The sequence below is a fragment of the Pteropus alecto genome, unplaced genomic scaffold (genome assembly GCF_000325575.1).
Source record: "Pteropus alecto unplaced genomic scaffold, ASM32557v1 scaffold251, whole genome shotgun sequence".
Classification (NCBI taxonomy): domain Eukaryota; kingdom Metazoa; phylum Chordata; class Mammalia; order Chiroptera; family Pteropodidae; genus Pteropus; species Pteropus alecto.
Window position 1 is genome coordinate 1,164,415 of NW_006431048.1, and position 21,288 is coordinate 1,185,702.

General features: G+C 35.0%; 1 protein-coding gene and 1 pseudogene across 1 annotated transcript in view; one reads left to right on the forward strand and one right to left on the reverse strand.

The window, feature by feature from the left end:
• RABL3 (RAB, member of RAS oncogene family like 3) overlaps positions 1-21,288 on the reverse strand; it is a 36,532-nt gene that overhangs the window by 11,895 nt on the left and 3,349 nt on the right. The window contains exons 2-4 of the mRNA XM_006905546.3: positions 19,650-19,741; positions 6,060-6,189; positions 2,269-2,383 (exon numbers count right to left, since the gene is read on the reverse strand). Of these exons, the coding sequence (XP_006905608.1) occupies positions 2,269-2,383; positions 6,060-6,189; positions 19,650-19,741 (337 nt within the window). The remainder of the gene's footprint in view (positions 1-2,268; positions 2,384-6,059; positions 6,190-19,649; positions 19,742-21,288) is intronic.
• Positions 20,722-20,840, forward strand: LOC112486156 (annotated as a pseudogene).

The following is a 21,288-nucleotide window of genomic DNA, read 5'->3' on the forward strand; positions in this document are numbered from 1 at the left end:
GATGGATTCAGCATGGAAAGGGAAGGAAACAGCTGAAATGCAAAATGAATAGTAAAAGGAAATAATTAAATATCAAACAGTTTGTGACAGAGTATAGGCAATACAAATCCTTAGGGTTAGTAGCCCTGGGTCACTGGATATTACAATTCTTTTTTTCATTTCTAACCAAAGGACAGAGTGATATTCCTTCTATTACTAAGAGGAACACAGAGCCCGATGTTATTGAATTAATTTAAATTCTATTCATATATGAGAAATAAAAGGTTTGGATTCTGATATAAGCTCCATTTGCAACAGTCAGCAAAATCTGGTTGCAAACACCTTATGACAGTAAATCAATATTGCATAATCCAATGAATACGACCCCGTTGAGCATGGCTTTTCTTCTTTTGACATTTCTTTCTCTTCGAATAATCTAAATTGGCGTGTGTGTGCACGCAAAATTATCAGACCTTTTTGCCCTTCACAATAATCTACTGCTCAGCCTTGGAATGCAACTGTTTTGAACTATGTAACCTCCCATTTCATAAAAATATTATCATTCTATTTATTGTATCAAAGCCAATAATAACTTGAGTTCAAGGCCTTTGATTCTTCTTACCAATATCAACACTGATTTAGGAGAAATGGTCTAAAACTGAAATTTGCTTTATTAGAGAATAAAGTGTTCAGAGTGTTCTCCCTTAGGACTATTTCTTTTTCCTATACTCACTAACTCTGGGTCACATACAAATTTTTGCATATACCTTATCATCATCTTTGATATATATATATGTGTCTGTCATATATATATATGTGTGTGTGTCACCTGTAGTCTTACATAATCTCTTGCACATCAACATATATATTACACATGTAATACAACATATGTTGCACATGTGTTACACGTTAATATATGTATTATACATGTAACATAACATATATATGTTGCCATATACATATAATTTGGTCTTTTATTTCTCTTTTTAGCTTTCTTTTTTTCTCCCTTTCATTAAATCTTACATCCAGTTTGAATTTGGCAAAATCAAAAAAAAAAACTTGCATCTTACAGACCACTATATTTAACTACCATTTAGAGTAGATTTAAGATTCAGAGAAACAAATTTAACAGATACTACAGGCATACAATCAGCAAAATCCAGAATACAGGAAACTCTATAGGACAAACAAGCCATCTTCTTTCACAAATAAACTGCTAGAGGAAAAAAAATATATAAAAATAACAAAAGGAAGTGGAAGTTAAGATGAAAAGAAACAAGAAACCAAACATGATGAGTGAAACTTATTTAGACACTGTTTTGAATAAACCAACATTTATGAGACATTTGGGGAAATTAAAATAATATTTGATATTAAAGAATTATTATTAAATTTAAAGTGACAATTATATTTCAGTATGTTCAGAGTCCTTAACTTTTAAAGTTACACACTGAAGTACTGTATCTGTAAGTGAAATGACATGTCTAGGATTTGCTTCAAAAATTAAATGGAGAGACACAGTGTGTTCATAGATAGAAAGATGCAACAAAAATTCTCCCCAATTTGATCCATAAGTTTAATTCAATTCCAATCAAATCCAAGCTGAATTTTTATAGATATGGACAAGCTGATTTTAATTTTCAATGAATTAAAATAGCTAAACAATTTTGAAAAGGAATAAAATGGAAGGAATCACATTGCTTAATTTTAAGACTTACTATAATGCTACAATAATCAACACAGTGTAGTATTTGAAGGGACAGGCACACAAACCAATGGAACGGAATTAGGGAGTCTAGAAATAGACCCATATAAATACGGCCAAATGATTTTTTGCAAAGGAATTAAAGCAATTCAATGGAAAAAGGATAATCTTGTCAACAAATAGTGTTGGAATAATTGTACATTTATATGAAAAAGTCTTAACCAAAACCTCATATATTAGAACTCGAAAAAAAAAAAAAAATCACAGATCTAAAAGTAAACCTATAACTATAAAACTTCTAAAAGAAACATAGAAGAAAGCCTGCATGTATGTTCTGGGACTAGGCAGAGAGTTCTTAGATATACCAAAAGTATAATACATAAAAGAAAAAAATGAGAAATCATACTTTATCAAAATGAAAAACTATTGCTTTGTGACAGACACTATTAGGAGAATAAAAAGGCAGTCTACAGACTGGGAGAAAGTATTTGCCACTCAAACATCTCAAAAAATGTTATTTTGGAGGGTATAATCCTGTGATTGCTATAACATTTCAAACCAATCATGAAGTCATCAGAGCTTACCCATTTGTTACCAAGACTCCAGTCAGCACCAAATCCCTGTTGAGAGCTTCCCGTGACCAACGATGCAAGTTTTGGGATGACTTCTTATTTGTTAAGTCGTGTACTAAAATAATACCTAAAATAATCAGAAAAAAGAAAGTCAATACAATAACAATTCTTCGTTTCAGAATTGGCAAAGTGAGGCTTAGTAAATATAAGCATTACATTGCTAAGGAACCTAGCATTCTAATATGACTAACAAACTCAGACACAATTATTTTAAAATTTCCTTTATAAATGCTTACAAGTAATTGTCTACAAATTAACTACAAAATTTTCTTTGTCTAATTTTTTTTTAATTCCACAAGGGTTGACAAAAAAATGTCATTAAATTTTTAGAATGTCTTTTCTTTTTTTCTTCATTCAACACTTAATGTATGCCTACTCTGCCTGATCTTAACTGCAGAATCACCTCATCGATACAAAGAATCAAAACTCCTTCAAGCATATAAGAAATTATATGCATTCAAAACTTAATGGCTTTTGTACTATAAATAGTACTGTCATAAACATCATAATACACATATTACTTATATTCATTAAGATATTAAATAAAATGTAATAAAATAGTATTGACTTAATTTGATACAATTGTTATTCTTTAGCTGACAAATTGTTTTCTTGTAGATCAACTAGGACTTCCTAATCTACTCAGAAGTCTAAATTTTTAGTTCTTTGCGAGATTTAGTTAAAAGAGCAAAATAAATATGCCACTAGAAGGAGGTAGGAAGAGATAGTCAAGAAATATGAATAGTAGAAAATAGACTGACTTCTGAGATATTGAGAAAAATAAAATGTAATGAGGCTTAGAAATATAATTAAACAGAATCAGTTAAGATCCTAGACAGAATGGCAAAGCAGGTAATTATTACAATATGATATAGACATTAAGAAAGCTTTAATGTCTAGTGGAATTTAGGGTATCTTGTGGTCAAAAAACTACAGGTTTTCAAACTCCCAACCCTTTCTTTCATATATTACTCAGATTCTGCTGTGAAGAGAAGACATAACACTGATGATTCCTCCATCTTCAAGATATGAAATATGTCAACTTGAAAAAGGGCAGAAGAGTTTGAATTTGGCTCTAGTTTTTAGACATCTGTGCAACAAAGGAGCTCGTGCACGTTCATTTGTTCAAGCTGGCTCAGATAAATCTGTATCTCTCCTGATACCTGGAATAGAGGTCTGACAGTTGCCCCCATATCCAACTGCACTCACTCTACTTTCTTCAATGAGGTATTCCATTAGCCATCAAGGACAGGACAGAAGACAGATTTTTAAAAAAAGGAATAAAGAGCTACCATTAAAGAATATAGCTAACATTTATTCATCATTTACGTGCTACCTATTATACTTTGCATGTGTTATCTAATTTGATTTTCAAAACAGTCCTATGAGGTAAGAATTACCTTCATTTAACAAATGTGGAAATTGAGGCGAAGAGAGGTTGAGTAACTTGCCCTAGGTCACATGGTAAATGGCATAGCCAGAATCTGAACTCAGGTAATCTGACTGAAAGTAAAAGACTGAAGAAAAGCAGAATAAAGTCTCGCTTCAGGGCAGAGGAGTGGCAGATATTTTTCCTTTCCCTATCTCTGAGGTATAAATATCACAAAACTATGGGTGAGACTTTGGTTGGGAGAATGAAAGGATAACAAAGGCCTAGGTGACATATATGATGGGCAGGGAGGAGTTTATGTTTTGAGGAACTCTATTTAAGACTTTTGAGATTTTAAAGGCATTTCAGCACTCTTTTCCCTTATTCTCCCTCTTTCGTTTGGGCTGAGAGTTCTTGCTTTGTATACTATGGGCTAGGAGGGCCACGGTGGGGCCCAAGGAAAGAAGTTAGGATGGTAACTGAACAGAATATATTCTAATCTTAAGAGAGAGAGGTAGAGACACTTTAAAAGTTTCCTTTGGAGATTACCAGGCTAGTTCACCTCAGTGGAAAGAAGATAGGGTATTGAGAAAAGAAAGTTATTGCTAAGAATAAAGACTGTGCATTTGAACCAAGTGATCTTTTTGTGGTTTCTCAGGAATGTAAGGATGACAGATGCAGTAAAGAACCTTGAATATTTCTACCGAGAGAAATATTCTAGAGTTAGGGTGAAAAAACTTAAAAATTTGTTTATGTATCAGAGATTTTTTTTTTAACGTTAAGAAAAAGAAATATATCTTAGTCTCATCTGTAAAACTAAATTAGAATACATGCAATTATTTCAGTAATATTCAAGGAAGAGACAAATCATTAATGAATAGTAGGTATAGAAAAAGATAATCAACTAAATGGATTTAGATGGATTTCTTCTTCAGTATTTAATAAGTTCATGACCCATAATTCCATAAAGTTTCAAGGATATGAATGGTCTTTATTATTTATTTATAATTTTTATCTTTACATTTATTTTGCTCTTAACTTTTTCTCAAAAAGATCTAAACAAAAGTTCAAAAGTGTTATATATCCAAACTTCTCTTTACCGTATCAGATTAATATTAACTTTGACAAGTCATTTGGCTGATAAAATCCAAGATCATTTGATTCTAGGTCTAAACCAGGTTTCTTTTCTTTCTCTCCTTTTCTCTACATAGTTGCCTAATACGATACCATACTTCTCTGTTTTTCTCATTTTTATATATTCTATTAATATACATAATTTTCATGTATTTTCTTGCATGAAAAAGTCATGTATTAATACCACCATCTTAAAACTGTTTTGTTTCATTTAATGGATGTTTTGTTTCTTCAATTAGATTGGGACACTTTCTGATAGAATTCTGAGCTAAATGGGACATAGGTGTGAACTGACACAACTCATCCTGTATTCTATTGTATGTATCCAATGCTAAGAACCATCTCCACTTCTTTTTTTATAATATCCACAACAGTTTATGATATAGGGAGATAAAATATTGAAAGAAGACAATAAGGAATGAAGAAGGTACTAAATAACTGCAATGCTTACCTAATATTGAATGAAATCTAAACATAGTATAAATGAGGTGCTATTAATAGCTAAGCATATATCAGGAGGAAAGGAGTGAAATGCCAAATCTCTGGTACATCAATCAAAGACAAATTGAAATTATATTTCACAGTAAAAAGAGGTTTAAAAAATGAATTTAAAAAAGAGAAGAAAACTCTGTAAGTCAATCACATGTGTCAGTGGTTTAGTCTCTTGACACAGAGTAGGCACTCTATCTGTGAATTGCAATTATGTCCTCTATTACGTGCCTCCATCTGGAAATTTGCTCCAGGTATTTGAACATCTACAACTGATTAAAATTTCTGGACCCCTAAAAACTCCTTTAGGCAGCTCTTTGTAATTAATTACATAGGACTCCAAGGACAGATAAAAGAAATCTCTATCTCTGTGACATTTGGCTTAGACTATGGGATTCCTAAAGGTCCTATTGTACTTATTCAACTGACTAGAGAAACAGCACTCTCAGGGACAGTGTTTTGAAAGTTCCATGTTTTATGTTAAGTACCCAAAATACAATTTTATTTCTCAATATTTAGTTTACAAAAAATATAAATAGAAACACTTAGACAAAGCAAATATTTAATGTTTTGAGTTACATGGTTAGAATTTAGACACACAAACTGTAATGTGATACCCAGATTTAAATGAAGAGTTGTGAGTAATTAGCTCATTCTTAAATTAAGATGAGTCTAGTATCCCACAGCATTCCATATCAGATGATCTGTACTCAGATCATTAATAAACAGTAGAATAAAAAAAATGCTTTACCATTTACAGAGTTGTAGAATACTGCTCTTGTGCTTTTCACACTGCTGGCACTGCCCACAGAACCTCCAACATCCCATAATTCTATATAGTAGGTCTTCTCTTCTGGGGTTCCTTCTTTGTAGTCATGAACCTAACAAATCAATCCATCAAAATAATTATTATAGCCACTTAGAAAACTGGTAAGCTCCCTCATTTCAGTTTAGAGCACTGGATATTCCATATCAGCATCTTACCCTCTGACATCTCTGATCACCATCTCCTGTTTTTCCAGCTTCCTCCCTCTAATACCCCAACTGTAACAGGAATTTTTGACTCCACAGAACCTTATATGTAGTTAACTGATCCTAATACCTTCCACAGCTCCCCCTTCCACTTCCAAATCCTCCCTTCCTAAGTTAGCATAAATTCCATGATTTGTCATTTTAGTCACCCCTTTGCCCCTCTCTTACACTTATTCACCCGACAAAATTCCAACCCTGATTATCTCCGCCTTTTCCCTGATTCCATGTCTACAACCCAGCTAGCTGAATGTGAAGCTCAGAAAAATACATATTCAAGTGGGCTGAATTCATTTTAAACTCAAGTGTAACTTAGGAGCTGTCCTTCAATCAGTTCCATAGTCCATTTCCTCTTTTCCTCTCTTAGATAATAACTATTTCATACTTTCTTCTCTTTTTCATATTTCCAATATCTCTTCGTATCCTCAAACACAGCTAATAACCTTGCTTCCTGTGATGGAAGCAATCAGAAGAGAACTTCCACGACCTGTTCTTCCCATAATTATCTAACTCCCTGCATCTGTGCCCATATAATTTACTTTCCCTCCAGCTTTTATAGATAGGCTGTCTGTGTTCCTAACGCCAAATCCACCTCTTATGCATGAGATCCCACCGCCTCTTTCTTATTTCCTCCCTCTGTTCTCTCCTAAAAAGATAAAAATCATCAAATTTTCCCTTTCACTGGATAATTCCCACCAGCATATAAACATGCCATAATTTTTCCTATTTTAGAAAACAATAACTTTCTCTTGATTTATTTACCTCCTCTAGCTACCATGCTGATTCTGTCCCTTTTTTTTTTTTTTACAGCAAAAGCCCTCCGGAGAGTTGTATATTCTCAACTTTCTCTAATTCTTTTTCCTTGTATTTTCTTTTGAATTCATTCCCGTCACACTTTTGTCCCAATCACCCCACTAAATTATTCCTAATCAAGGTTACCAATAGCCTCCGTATTGCTAAATCCAGTGATTAATAAACAGTTTTCATCTTACTCTATCATCTGATACAACTAATCACTCCTTTGCTTTGCAATGCTTTCTTCACTTCGCCTTCTGGTTTTCTTTCCACCTCACCAGCTATTCCTTTTCAGTCTCCATTTTGGTTGTCCTTCTCTCTAACTTGTAATCATTGGAGTGTCCTAAGGTTTAGTTCTTAGATAGCTTTTCTTCTCTGTTAACACTTGCTCTACTTGCTCTCTTGGTCATTCCATCTAATTTTCTGATTTTAAATGTCATCACTACGTTGATGAATTCCAAATTTATACCTATCCTAGACCTAAAGTTAATTTCTTTAACTTCAGAGTACCCATATCCACCAGAATACAATTTAGATGTCTAACAGGTACCTCAAATATAACTTCTAAAAATAATTTTCTACTCCCAAAACTATTCTTCTCCCAGTTTTCTTTGTCTCTGTAAAAGGCAATTTCATTTTTTCCAGTTATTTGAAGGGCAAAAAACTTAACAGTGATCCGTAATTCCTTTCATACTGCAGATCTGATTTTTCAGCAAATCCTGTTGCTTTTGCCTTAAAAACATATCCAGGGTTCGATATCCAGTAGGTATGCAATATATGTACTAAATGCACAAATGAATGAATGAATATAGAGGTTACTCTATACAGAATATAGAGGCTAATTGCTTCTTCCTTTCCAATGATCTTGTTTTGCTTTCAGCCAAATATATATATATATATTTTAAAAAACCTTCACTATTTCCTTCTATTCTGCACCCATTTGCTCCTTTATTTAACCTCTAAACTTTGTGACAACTTGATCTGAACCTTTGTCTTTATTTCCTCTCTGCCTACTCACATCATTTGGTTTCTGCCACTAACTTTGCATTACAGTTTCAAATGTCAGCACTGAATTCACCATCACCAAATTCATTTTTTTCACTCAGTCTTTATGTTTCTATAGTATTTCATACTAAAAATCAATCCCTCCTTCATGAAACTCTCATCTCTCTTTGCTCTGTGTATATCATCATCTTGGCTATCCTCCTACCTTTCGATCAATCTTTCTTTGACTTCTCTTTCACCTTTGACTCTCTATATATACCCCAAAGTTCTTCATCAGATCTTCTCTTTCTAAATTTTCATTTTTGTAAACTTTATCAGCTCTCATGGTTCAGGATCATGTCTATACAGATGATTCCAACTCAGAATTCTCTCAAGCTTTAGCACTTCATTTTTAAATGCTTTCTGGATAGTCTCAGTTGGGTAACTCAAATCTCTCTTTATCATATCTAAAACTGAATTTATTACCATTTCCTTCTCTTTCACCTGTAATATATATCCCCCTTCTTGGGGAACAGTTCATTATTTCATTGCCCAGGCCACCCATTCGATCATTAACGCTCAGTATAATTTTTCACTCTTCACAAGTACCTCACTTTGTCTTGAACTTACTGTGATGATGAAAATGTGCAATGTAGTAACCACTAGCAGTATGTGACTACTGAGCAGTTGAAATGTGGCTGTTTAACTGAGAAACAAAGTTTTTAATTTCAGTTAAATTAAATTTAAAGTGCCACATGAGTCTAGTAGTTACTGTATTTAACAGCATTAGAATTATTTTTTCTTACTACCATTCTGGAACAAGAGGCAGTGCAGAGTAGTGATTAAGAGCTCAGGCTCTTGAATCAGACTGTCTGGGTTTGAATCCCAACTCTATCACTTACTAGCAATATGATCTTGGAAAAGTCATTTAACATCTCTGTGCCTCAACTGCTTCATTGTCATATAGGGACACTAACAGTACCTATTTTGAAGGGTTGTTGTGAGAATTAAAGGAATTAGTATGTAAAATAGGTGCCTAGTATAACTAAAGTGTTAGCCATCATTCATTATTATTATCTTAAAGATCATTTCTATATAAACTTTGTCCAACCTGGTAGATCCTACCTCATATTCTTAGTGAGGCTAGAAACTGCTTTAAAAAAAAATTTCTCCCCATGCCTGCACATTGTTATGCTGCCCAAAGAGGAATTCAATAAATATTGATTGTATGCAATGCATAAATTAGGGTTAAAATCCCATTAAAGTGAACTAGAAATGACAAATCAATTTCCTTATTTATAATTTGTGAAAAGACTAAGTTCTGTAAGTCTTGCTTTAATAAGTAAGAGTATCCATGCGTTTATGTCAGTCCCATTAGACTTGGGGCAACAAAATTAGAAGACAGGAATGAAGAATAACACAAAATAAAACTTTCTTCCTTCAGTTCTGTTATGAACACCTCTATACTGCATCCTAAATCCAAAATGTTAATTACTGAGTACATATATTAAGCTCATTAGCTTCACTCAGTACTTGAAATTAAACAATTACATATCACCTTTGTCAAAGCTATTTTTAGTTGGCTTTTTACAAATGTGAAATGAGCTAAATGAAGCAACTGTTTCTAAGAGTATTCATGGGTCTAAACTGATTCTGGAGAAGCTCTCTCACAGGTGTCAATAACAAAGAAGCTGTAATTACGATATAAAAGCTGCTACAAAAGAAAGTGTTCTTCCAAGCTATTTAGGTAAAGGCTTTATCAGATTTAATCATTCTCGCTAGAGGGAAGAAATGTTCACTTTATTATAATAAGTCAAAGTGATTTCCATATCTATGACAACTTTCCTTAAGTAAAAATGCCTTTTACTTATGTTGTCACTCAAGAAATGCATTCCTCTCAAAGATGGAAGACAGAGATCAATCAGCCCACAATGAAGAGTAATAAAAGCAAGGTCACTTTCAGTCCCACATGCTCCATTCTTCTACAATGTGTAATTCAGGCCAGACTGGCTTTAAAGGAGTCTATCAGTACCACACTCATTCCAGTAAAGTCAGTCACATTACGTGACATTTGTCTTTGACAACTGCAGCCTTTATTCCAGTGTTACTTGGAACTATGCGGGGAGTTAAAAAACCTGCAGTATAGCATAAGCTAACTCAAGGGAACTCCAACTTAATTTTTTCCAAAAGCAGAGGTTTCTAAAGGGAAATGCTACTGTAACTTCTAAAATTAGGTCAGAGTATTGAGATTTAACTAATCTCATGTTGGTCTGCTTTCTGGGACTTGCATAGAATCACTCCTTGCAGACACAACCAACTCTCCACATTCATATACAGTGACTGTTGCGAGAAAGTTTCTTTTGGAAATTTTGCCATCAGCTACACTCAAGGCATTTTAGATCCTATTATCCTCAGTTACTGTACATTTTGGGTCCTTAATTGGTTTCTCATATTCTCATCCTGTTGCAGGATACTTGGACAGAGAAACGGGACACTGAGGCAATAAGCAGGAAGTAGCGTTTATTGGTACCTGCACTGGATTAGCGGATTCACAAAGGCTGAGCCTGGATCGCAGTGGGGCTTTTTCTTTTATACACATCTTATACGTCCTCATTTTCTTTCTACATAAGGAATCTGTATTTTGATTGGCGGCGGGCCGTAAGGAGAGTGACTAACCAGGGCTGGTGGTCTGTGCCAAGTCAGCTGTGACATTGAAAAGTCCCTTACCTATTATGGGAAGGGAAGTGAGCTTGGCTTCTGCTACCACAATCCCCAAACTGCTTTTTGTTTCCCTTACCCACCATTAAACACCCAATTCTTTCCTTTCTTTCAGTCTTTCCACTTTTCTCCTAGAACCCCACTCCATAGTTACAAAATTCCAAAATATTTTTATCCCCAACTTCATTGTATTAACTGATGCCAGCCTCTACTCTGAACACACAACTTTTGCTGCTCTCTGAGATAGATGTTCACTCTTCCTCATTCTAATTAACCTCGGATCTGAAATATATGAAATGCCTGGCTTACTCTCCAAAGCTACTTCCAGTACATTATTCCTCTGCCCATATATAAAAAACCTGTACTCTTTAGAGGCTTTGTACCATCCAGCTATACTCTCTTCCCTTTCCCCTTGCCTTCTTACCTACTAGCTTTCTGCCAGCAGTGGATTCATAATCTTACCCCTCTGCTCTAAGTCTTGTCATTAACCACTTACATATCCACTGGAAAACTGATTCTACATCATATGCAGAGTTCCTCAAAATAATATTCACTTACACCAGAATCATCTCAGGTGCTTCTTAAAAGGCAGATTCCTGAACATTGTATATAATTGAATCAGAATATCTGGGGGGCAAAGTCCAAGAGTCAAATTAAAAGACTATGACTGTCAGACTGGTTATCAAAACACAATTTAACTAGTCATCAAAATTACAGCTAAACTACAGAACAACCATCATTAAGAACCATCTGAAGTCTGCCTGACAGCAATCCTATAACTAAGGATATATAAAAGTCTCCTTGAGACTGGTAGGAGGGGTGGAGATTTGAGAATGGCTAGTCCCACACCCACAAGTGGCAGTTTAAAATAGGGAGTGATACCTCTGCGGCGGAGGTCCCCCCTGAGGAGTGAGGGGTTCCAGCTCTACAATAGGCTCCCCTGCCTGAGGTTCTAGTGCTGGAAAGAGAAGTCTCTATAACTTCTGGCTGTGAAAACCAGCAGAGATTGTGGCTGAGTGAGATGGAAGGCTGCTGGCATTCCTCTTAAAGGGCCTGTGCAGGATATACTCACCTACAGACTCACTTACTCTGAACTCCAGTGCTAGGCAGGAGCTCAAAAACTGTCAGGGGCATGGAACGAGGAAATGAATTATCTGGCTTCAGGGCATGGGCTGGAGGGGTAGGTTTCCCCTAGACAAAAATGCTGGCAAAAGCCACTGTTCCTTTGTTGAGCCCTCCCCAACCCTGCTTGCAGGTATAGATGCATGCCATTTGCCCTGCCCTGGTGATTCTCTGAGACTCGGCCCCATCTAACTTGCTGGCCCACCCAAGCAGCCTCCAGTGGTATTTCCATACAAATGGCCTGTTTTGGCTCATGCTGTGGACTTTCTAAAAATCTCTCAAAGATTCAAAAACCCCAAACAAGTAGCATCTGGCTTTGGTATGCTAGGCACCTCTTGCTAAGCAGTCCCAAGCCTGGGACTATCAGCAGCCGGTCTTGGTTTACAGTTTTGCCTCTCCCAGGTACCTCCAGGCCCAGCACAAGTGGCAATCATCTGCAGATTACTCTGTAGCTCATACAAAGTGGCCCTAGGCAGGGCACAGGCAAAGCACAGGCAGTAGCTGACCCTGGCCTACACCAGAGTCCTCCTCCCCTCCCCCTCAAGAGCCCCCAGACCCGACACACCCAGTGGCCAGCTTGAGGCCACACCAGAGCGCCATCACAAAGGATAAACTCAGCAGGCACCAGAGCTCCACTAAAGTGAATCCTGCTCCAGAGGGTCAGCCTCTGTACAATAGCTCCTCTGCTGTAGTCATAGTCCTCATGGCCAATCAGCCTGAGGGTCAATCCCTTTCACTGATGTGCCAACAGCAATCAAGGTTCAACTACAAAAAGAGGGCACACACGACCCATATAAGGGACACACTTGGAGCACTAGACTCAAGTGACTGGGGAGACTGTACCATTGGGCCCCACAGGACACCTACTACATAAGGCCCTCTACCAAGACCAGGGAACATAGCAGCTCTATCTAATAAACAGAAACAAACACAAGGAGGTAGCTAAAATGAGGACACAAAGAAATATGTCCCAAATGAAAGAATAGAACAAAACTCCAGAAAAAGAACTAAATAAAATGGAGACGAGCAATCTACCAGACACAGAGTTCAAAACACTGGTTATAAGGATGCTCAATGTATGTAGGGGAAAAGCAGATGAACTCAGTGAGAACTTTAACAAAGAGATAGGAAACATAAAAATGGAGACAGAAAACATAAAAAAGAACCAGTCAGAAATGAGGAATACAGTAACTGAAATAAAGAATACATTAAAGGGAACCAAGAGTAGATTAGATGAAGCAGAGGACTGAATCAGTAATTTGGTAAGACATCAGAAAACACCCAATCAGAACAGCAAGAAAAAAAAAAGAATCCAAAAAAATGAGGACAGTTTAAAGGACCTCTGGACAATATCAAGTGTAACAACTTTCGCATAATAGGGGTCCCAGAGGAGAACAGAGAGACAGAGCAAAGAATCGAAAAGCTACCTGAAGAAATAATGAGGGAAACTTCCCTAATCTAGTGAAGGAAACAGGCATACAAATCCAGGAAGCGCAGAAATTCCCAAACAAGATGAACCCAAAGAGGCCCACAGCAAGGCAGAAACTCCCAAACAAGATGAACCCAAAGAGGTCCACAGTAAGACGCATCATAATTAAAATGCCAAAGATGAAAGACAAAGAATCTTAAAAGTAACAAGAAAAAAGCAGGTAGTTACTTACAAAGGAGTTACCAATAAGACTGTCAGCCGATTTCTTAAAAGAAACTTTGTAGGCCAGAGGGACTGGCATTAAATTTTCAAAGTAATGAAAAGCAGGGACCTACTCTATTTAGCAAGGCTACCATTTAGAATTGAAGGACAGATAAAGGGCTTCCCAGGCAAGAAAAACCTAAAAGAGCTCATCATCACCAAACCAGTATTACAAGAAATGTTAAAGGGACTTTGAGGAGTGGGAGGAGAAGGGAGAAGGGGAGGGTAAAAAATATGACAAATAAAATGGCAATAACTACATACCTATCAACAATAACTTTAAATGTAAATGGATTAAGTGCTCTAATCAAAAACATAGGGTGGCTGAATGGATAAGAAAACAAGTACCATACATATGCTGCCTACAAGAGACTCACTTCAAATCCAGACACACAGACTGAAAGTAAAGGAATGGAAAAAAGATATTTCATGAAAATAGAAACAAACAAACAAAGATGGGGGCAGCAATTACCAGATAAAATAGACTTTAAAACAAAGGCTATCACAAGATATAAAGAAGGACTCAACACTTAGGCTTCTGGATATTTATTTGAAAGAACCCAAAACACTAATTCAAAAAGACACATGCATCCCTATGCTCATTGTGGCATTACTTACAATAGCTATGATATAGAAGCAACCTAAGTGTCCATCAGTAGAGGAATGGATAATGAAGAGGTGGTACATATTTACGTAACCATAAAAAATAAGGAAATCTTGCTATCTGCAACATAGGTAAACCTAGAAGGTATTACACTAAGTGAAGTAAGTCAGAGAAAGACAAATACCACGTGATTTCACTTACATGTAGAATCTAAAAAACAAAATAAATGAACAAAATAATAGAAACAAACTCTCAGATAGAACATTTTGATGGTTGTCAGATGGGAGGGGCATGGGGAGATGAATGAAAAAGGGAAAGGGATTAAGATATGCAGTTATAGAAACAGTCACTGGGATGTAAAGTACAGTATAGGAAATATTATTGATAATATTGTAATAACTATGCATGGTGTCAGATGGGTAATAGACTTAGGGTGATTACTTCATAAGTTATATAAATGTCTAATCACTATGTTGTACACCTGAAACTAACATAATATTGTATGCGAATTGAAAAAATTATTAAAAAACAAAATTCATTAAAAAATAAAAAATTTTATTAAAAAATTTAGTTATATTCTACTTCTAAGAAGTACATATATTTATAAGTATTTGTTGTTCCGAATGGCAAGATTTCCTTTTTATGGCTAAATAATATTTCACTGATATATATATATATACATACACATATATATATACACATATATATCCATTTATCTGTTAATGGACATTTTCTTTATCTATCTGTTGATAGACATTAGATCTAAAAGTTCTCATCACAGAAAAATAAATTTGAAACTATGTAAGGTGACAGACATTAATGAAACTTAATGAGGTAATCATTTTGTAATACACACACACACACACACACACACGTCAAATAATTATGTTGCACACCTTAAACTGATACAAAATTATATATTTAGAACAACTACAAAATATGCACTTTTGAAGTGCACATGAAATATTTACCGAAATTGACCATATAATGGGATCAAGCAAATCTTAGCAAATTTCAAAGGATAAAGTCATATAGTACATGTTCTAAAGATAATAAAAGTAAGCTAGAAAGCAATAATGAAAAGATAATAAACATTTTTAAATGTTTGGAAATTAAATGGCACATTTCTAAACGACCCATGAGTTAAAGAAGAAATCACAATGGAAATCAGAGAGTATTTTGAACTGAATGATTATGAACAAAATTTCAGAGGTACAGCCAAAGCTGTGCCTAGTTAAAAATTTAGAGCCTTAGTGCTCTAAAAGGAAGCCTGAAAAAAAAAATCAATGAAAATATCAATTTCAAGAAGTTAGAAAAAAGACAGCAAATTAAATCCAAAGAAAGTATAGACCTAATAAAGAAAAGAGCAGAAATTAATGAAATAGAAAACAAATATAAAATAGAGAAAATCAATAAAGCCCAAAACTGATCCTTGATAGAACTTTGGCAAGACTGTTCAAGAAAATAAGAGAAAAGCCATATGCAAAAAGTAATAAATACTACTAAAAATTCTACCTATATTGAAAGACAATAGAGGATATAAAATTTTTTTTGACAATTTTTTTGAAACAAACAAAAACATGTTACCCAAATCGACACAAGAAGAATATAGTTATTTTCATATTTTCCTTAATGTTATTTAAAAATCTCTCGCCAAGAAAACTTTAGGCCAATGGTTTCACCTGTGACTTCTTTCATATATTTAAGAAAGAAATAATACCAATTTTACATAAACTCTTCCAAAGAACAGATACATAAATAACAGTTCCCAGCTCCTTTAATGAAGCTAGTATAACCCTGTTACCAAAACTCCACAAGGAAAATGATAGGCCAATATTTCTCAGGAAATTAGATGCAAATATTTGAAAAAATATTAGCAACTGAATCTAGTGATATGTAACTAATACATCAAGACCAAGTTGGATTTATTCCAAGAATACAGTTGGTTTAACATTTAAAAATCAACATAATTCACCATAGTCAAAAAATAAAGCTGGAACATTATGATTATCACAAAAAAGCAACTGATAAAACCTAACACCAGTTCATGATACAAATTTTCATTAAGACAGGAACAGAAAGGAACTTTAATTTGATAAAGCATACCTACAAAAAAATCTCAGAGCAAACATCATACTTAGGGATATTACATTGAAAATTTCCCAAGACTGGGATTGAGTCAAGGATGTCCACTGTCACCATTTCTATTCCATACTGTACTGGAGATTTAGCCAATTCAATAAGAAGGGGTAAAAAAAAAAGCCAAAAGGTAAATTACATGAGCAGACTGAGCTCTGGGTATGGGATAAGGGGGCAGGACAGGGGCAACAGGGCAGGCGGAGCGTGGGGGAGAAATCTGAACCCATTTCAAATTGTAAAGCACTATACCTTAAATTCCTATCTTAAGCTTCTCTGATCCTCCTTACAAACTTGTAGGTTAGAAGAAGCAGGTACTACTTACCTCTACTTTGAAGATGACATACTAAAGCTCACAGAAGTAAACTTATTAGTCTAAGTTCACTCTTTAAGAAGCAAAAGGCAATATGGGGATTGACACAAGAAGTGAGTGTTTAAATATATTTCTTTTCAATATGTTATCTCACAGAAAGGGAGCTAGAAAAGTTCAAAGGGAGATTTTGTCCAGAACTTGCTATTAGATCTCTCAAAGTTACATGAAGTTGCCATTTAACTCTCTAGAATTTGTTTTTCTTCCATATCTAGGAATTTGGAAACATGGTAAGCTGAAATGGCAGACAAGTTCTCTCTGACATGAAATGCACAGAAATGCCATAAAATATAAAATAAATGAATAAATAAAGAAGACACATTCAAAAGAAAGAATGGGAAATTCCCAGAAGCCAGAAATGAAGAAAGAACTTAAAATCAGAGTGAGAAATGGGAACTGACCTAGATTCAGATATAGTTTCAGGGGCTGGTCCCTGGAGTTTTAGTGCCCATCCAGGAATAGAGATCTGTTTTCCAGCTTTTATATGTGGGTAAATGACAAAGACAAAACTGTATTTCCCTTCAGAAATCTAGACTGTTGATGAGCTGCCCAGTCAGTAAAAGGGAATAGGAAAAACTCTATCCACTAGCTCAGAAAAGCAGAAAAGACTTTGTCAGGAACCTCAGGTAGGGTGGCAGAGAGTAGATAAAAGGTCTGCAAAAAATGAAAACCTCAGGCCCATGTTACAATCAGATATTAGGGGAAACATGATCTAGATGGCAAGGAAACCCTAGCTGAGAAATTTTAAGGACCACTGAAAACCCAAGGGCTCTGACAGCAACAGAATTAAAAGGCACAGCATATAGGACTTCCACAAGAGGAAAAAAAATCCCGCTGAAGATATGATCATCTTCGAAGAATTACAAACCATACAAAAAGACACATTTTCATAGAGTCAAGATATATAGCAAGTAGGATATCTATTACCCACCCTGAAAAAAAAAAGAACGATCCAAAAGAAACCATAACATAGTATGTTTAAATAGTATGTTTAAAATGATTAAAAAAGAAGTAGAAGAAAAAAGAAAAAAAAGTAAAAACAAAAAAAAGTAAAAAGAAGAAAAGTAAAACCATAACGAAAGGTCAGGATATTTTGAAAATTTTTGATATTTGAAAAAGAATCAAAAAGAACATCTAAAAATTATAGTTACTAACATAAAAAATTGAGTAGATATAGTAAAAAGCAGATTAGACACAGGTAAAGAGATTCTTAGTTAACTGGAAGGTAGACAGTACTATATTATCCAGAATGTACCAAGGAGAAAGAAAGAATAAAAAACATGGAAGTGCAGTTAAAAGATATAGAGGACAAAAATCTAACAGAAGTTGAAAAAAAAGAGAATGAAGGATGACAAACATTTTGAAAAATGAAGACAGGCATGAGAAGAACAACTTCTGAATAGGATGACTAAAAGCTAATCCACACCTGGATATAGGTTAGCAAAACTACAGAACATTAAAGATTACAAAAAAAATATTTTAAAAGCAACTAGAGAGAAGAAATTATCTTAAAAAGTAATAATTATTAGTCTGACAAGATTCTTTTTTACTTTCAAAAAATTATTTTAATCTGGTTCTGAAACCTAACCGAACTTTTTATCATTTTACTATTTGTGCAAGAACTCTCAGAATGTATAACTAATTGAACTACTTGCATGCATAAGAAATTTCCAATGAAAACATGTTTTATATTTTTCAAAAAGCAGGCTCTGCAGTCATACTACAGCACCTTGAGGAATAGCTTAAGGAAGAGAATATTTCTTCTTTACAATAACATGTTTACTTTTTATTTGTCTAGTTCCTGGTGATGCCCCAATGATACAATATATTTGATGTATTTGATAGACACTCATTTGAAGAATTTTCTTGCAAACTTGACATAGGAAAGGTTTCACCTAAATTAACATGGTTGTTGACATTTGGAAATAGTTCCGTAAAAGATGCTTTTTGCACTGAGCACAGAGCAATCTCTAAAGCAGCTGTTTGTGAAGATGAAGTACTTATTAAGAGACCTCTGCTTTTCTTACCAGAAGTACTGGAATTTGTGTTATTTAAATGTATATCAATACTTTCATTTATGGAATATCAAGTTAAAGAAATTAAAAGTAGTATACAGACTCATTTCCTATTTCTTGAAGATGTAAAGAGGCAACCAAAAAAAGAGAGGTGAACAAATCAAGAGAGAAAGAGAGAGCATGTGCAAGGCTATATAAGTCACAGACTGTGGAACATGAGCTTCGAAGAACCGAAGAAAAATAACTGTCAATCTAGCTACCTACCATTCCTTCCCTATTTATTTCTTAACTCAGTGGAGAGAGTATGCCAGCAGAAAAGACTCTTGGACGGGACTAGCTGGAATTAGCAAACACTAACAATATCTGGGAAGATATTTAATTCAGTGGAAACTGCACCTATGTTTCCTAAATGTGAGGAGGAATAAATGACCTACACATAAAGCTCCAGAAGCTTTGCCTTTGCAGTATATTTCTCGCCGAAAGTCGCATGTCTCCTCTAGTGGCAAAGCCTTAGGCAGAATTATTTATGGAATATGTAAACTCCAGATGTACAGCATAGTAATTAAAACTTAAGTCTCTGGATTCAGACTAAGAGTGATAAAACCTTGACTCTGCTTTGTTATGCACTGACTGAATTTCGTCAAGTTACCTTTCTTCTCTATGCCTTAGTTTGTGCAGCTATATCTCACAGTTTAAAAAAGATTAAGTAAGCAAAGACAGGTAAAACATTTGGCATACTACCCAGCACAGAGCAGGTGTTAATAAAGACCGGCTATTATCATTACTTAGTCTTGACCACAGTACTGTAATTTGATAATTATAGTTTGAATGAGTTATCTTTAATATGACTACTAAAAAACTAAAATTAGGAAACATACCCTGACATCTACTGAGCAGCCTACAGTCCATGACGGATTTCCCAGTACTTGATTTTGACACAGAAGATGAACTAGTGAAGATTTCCCAACACCTATAAAAGATACAAGAGCACATGAAACATGCTGAAATCAATTATGGCAAAAGTATGACTGAGAATATGCAGTTATGGTATGTATAGTTGTTTAAAGGGAGTTCACACGATACCATTTAATAAGCTTTATTAATAAACAGATAGTTGAGGAAAGTGGGTCTCTAAAATTTCACATCAGAATTACACAAGGCTTGTTAAAACACAGAATGCTGGGTCTTGTCCTCAGAGTTTCTGATTCTGCAGGTCTGTCATGGAGCTCAAACTTTTTGCACTTCTAACAAACTCCCTGGTGGTTGTTAGTTAATGATACTAGTTCAGGGGCCTCACTTTGAGAGCTACTGCTCTAGGACAATTTCACTTGAATAAATCTCTTTCTTGAATGGTTTCATCTATTGAGCCTTTCATCAGAACTGTAGAATATTAACAAATCTTGGAGGTAATCCTCTGTTGACTGACAATGGAGAGAATCCTTCCATAGCACCCTGTTAGATGGTCTTCAAGACTGTTCTTGTACAATGTCTATGACAGGGACTCACCATTTCACAATTCCTATTTAGACACTCTAATTCAACCACATGGAAAAAGAGAACCTTACTCCCTCTTCTATATCACGGCCCTTTACTTTAAGGCAGCACTTGATTTTCTTTTAGAACTCTTGAGTTCAGGACAACCGAGGATTTGGAGATCTGCATGAAGAAGAAAGAAAATGAGCTCTCCTTCATTTAAGTAATCTGTCAAGGGTGAATTAATCTGTCAAGACCAGCATCATTCTAGTTTTAAAATCTTTTCTGACTCCTTGTACATCCATGTATAGTCACTCATTCAATTAATAGCATTTTGATGCCATTATGACAAGCACAGTTGGTGAATCTTTATGCATCATTAGTTGTATCAAAACTTTAGACCATTTCTTTGTGTGTATTATTGTATATGAACATCTCACTTATGTTTATTTTCTATTATAAAAAGTTACCTTTATAGTCTATGGCCATGCTACTCTGAACAAGCCTGATCCCATCTGATCTTGGAAGCTAAGCAGGGTTGGGCCTGGTTAGTACTTGGATGGGAAACTACCTAGGAAGACTAGGTGCTGTAGGTATATAAAAAATAAATAAATAAATAAGGGATTGTAAGCTGACAAGGTCCTTGCAATCTGTGAGGTCAACCAAAGGTTGCCTCACCTAAAAAAAAGAAAAAAAAGTTACCTTTACAAACAATCTAGAAAATATTTTTTAAAAAAGAGAAAAAACCACCTAAAGAGCACTACTGTCATCATGTAGGTTTACTTAATTCCATAAGCAGTTTTTCTATATGCAGGTTTTTACCGTGACTATATACATGGCGTACTTAAAAAACAATAACACGTAAGCCTTTGTTTACACAGCTGGTTCTGTCTGGAATATCCTACCTATGCCCCTCCTCCATTTCTCCTTCTCTATTGGCCTAGTGAATTAATCTGTCAAGACCAGGATCATTCTAGCTATAAAATCTTTTCTGATTAAGCACATCATCCACCATATTCTGGGTCCCCACTGTATTCTCTACAT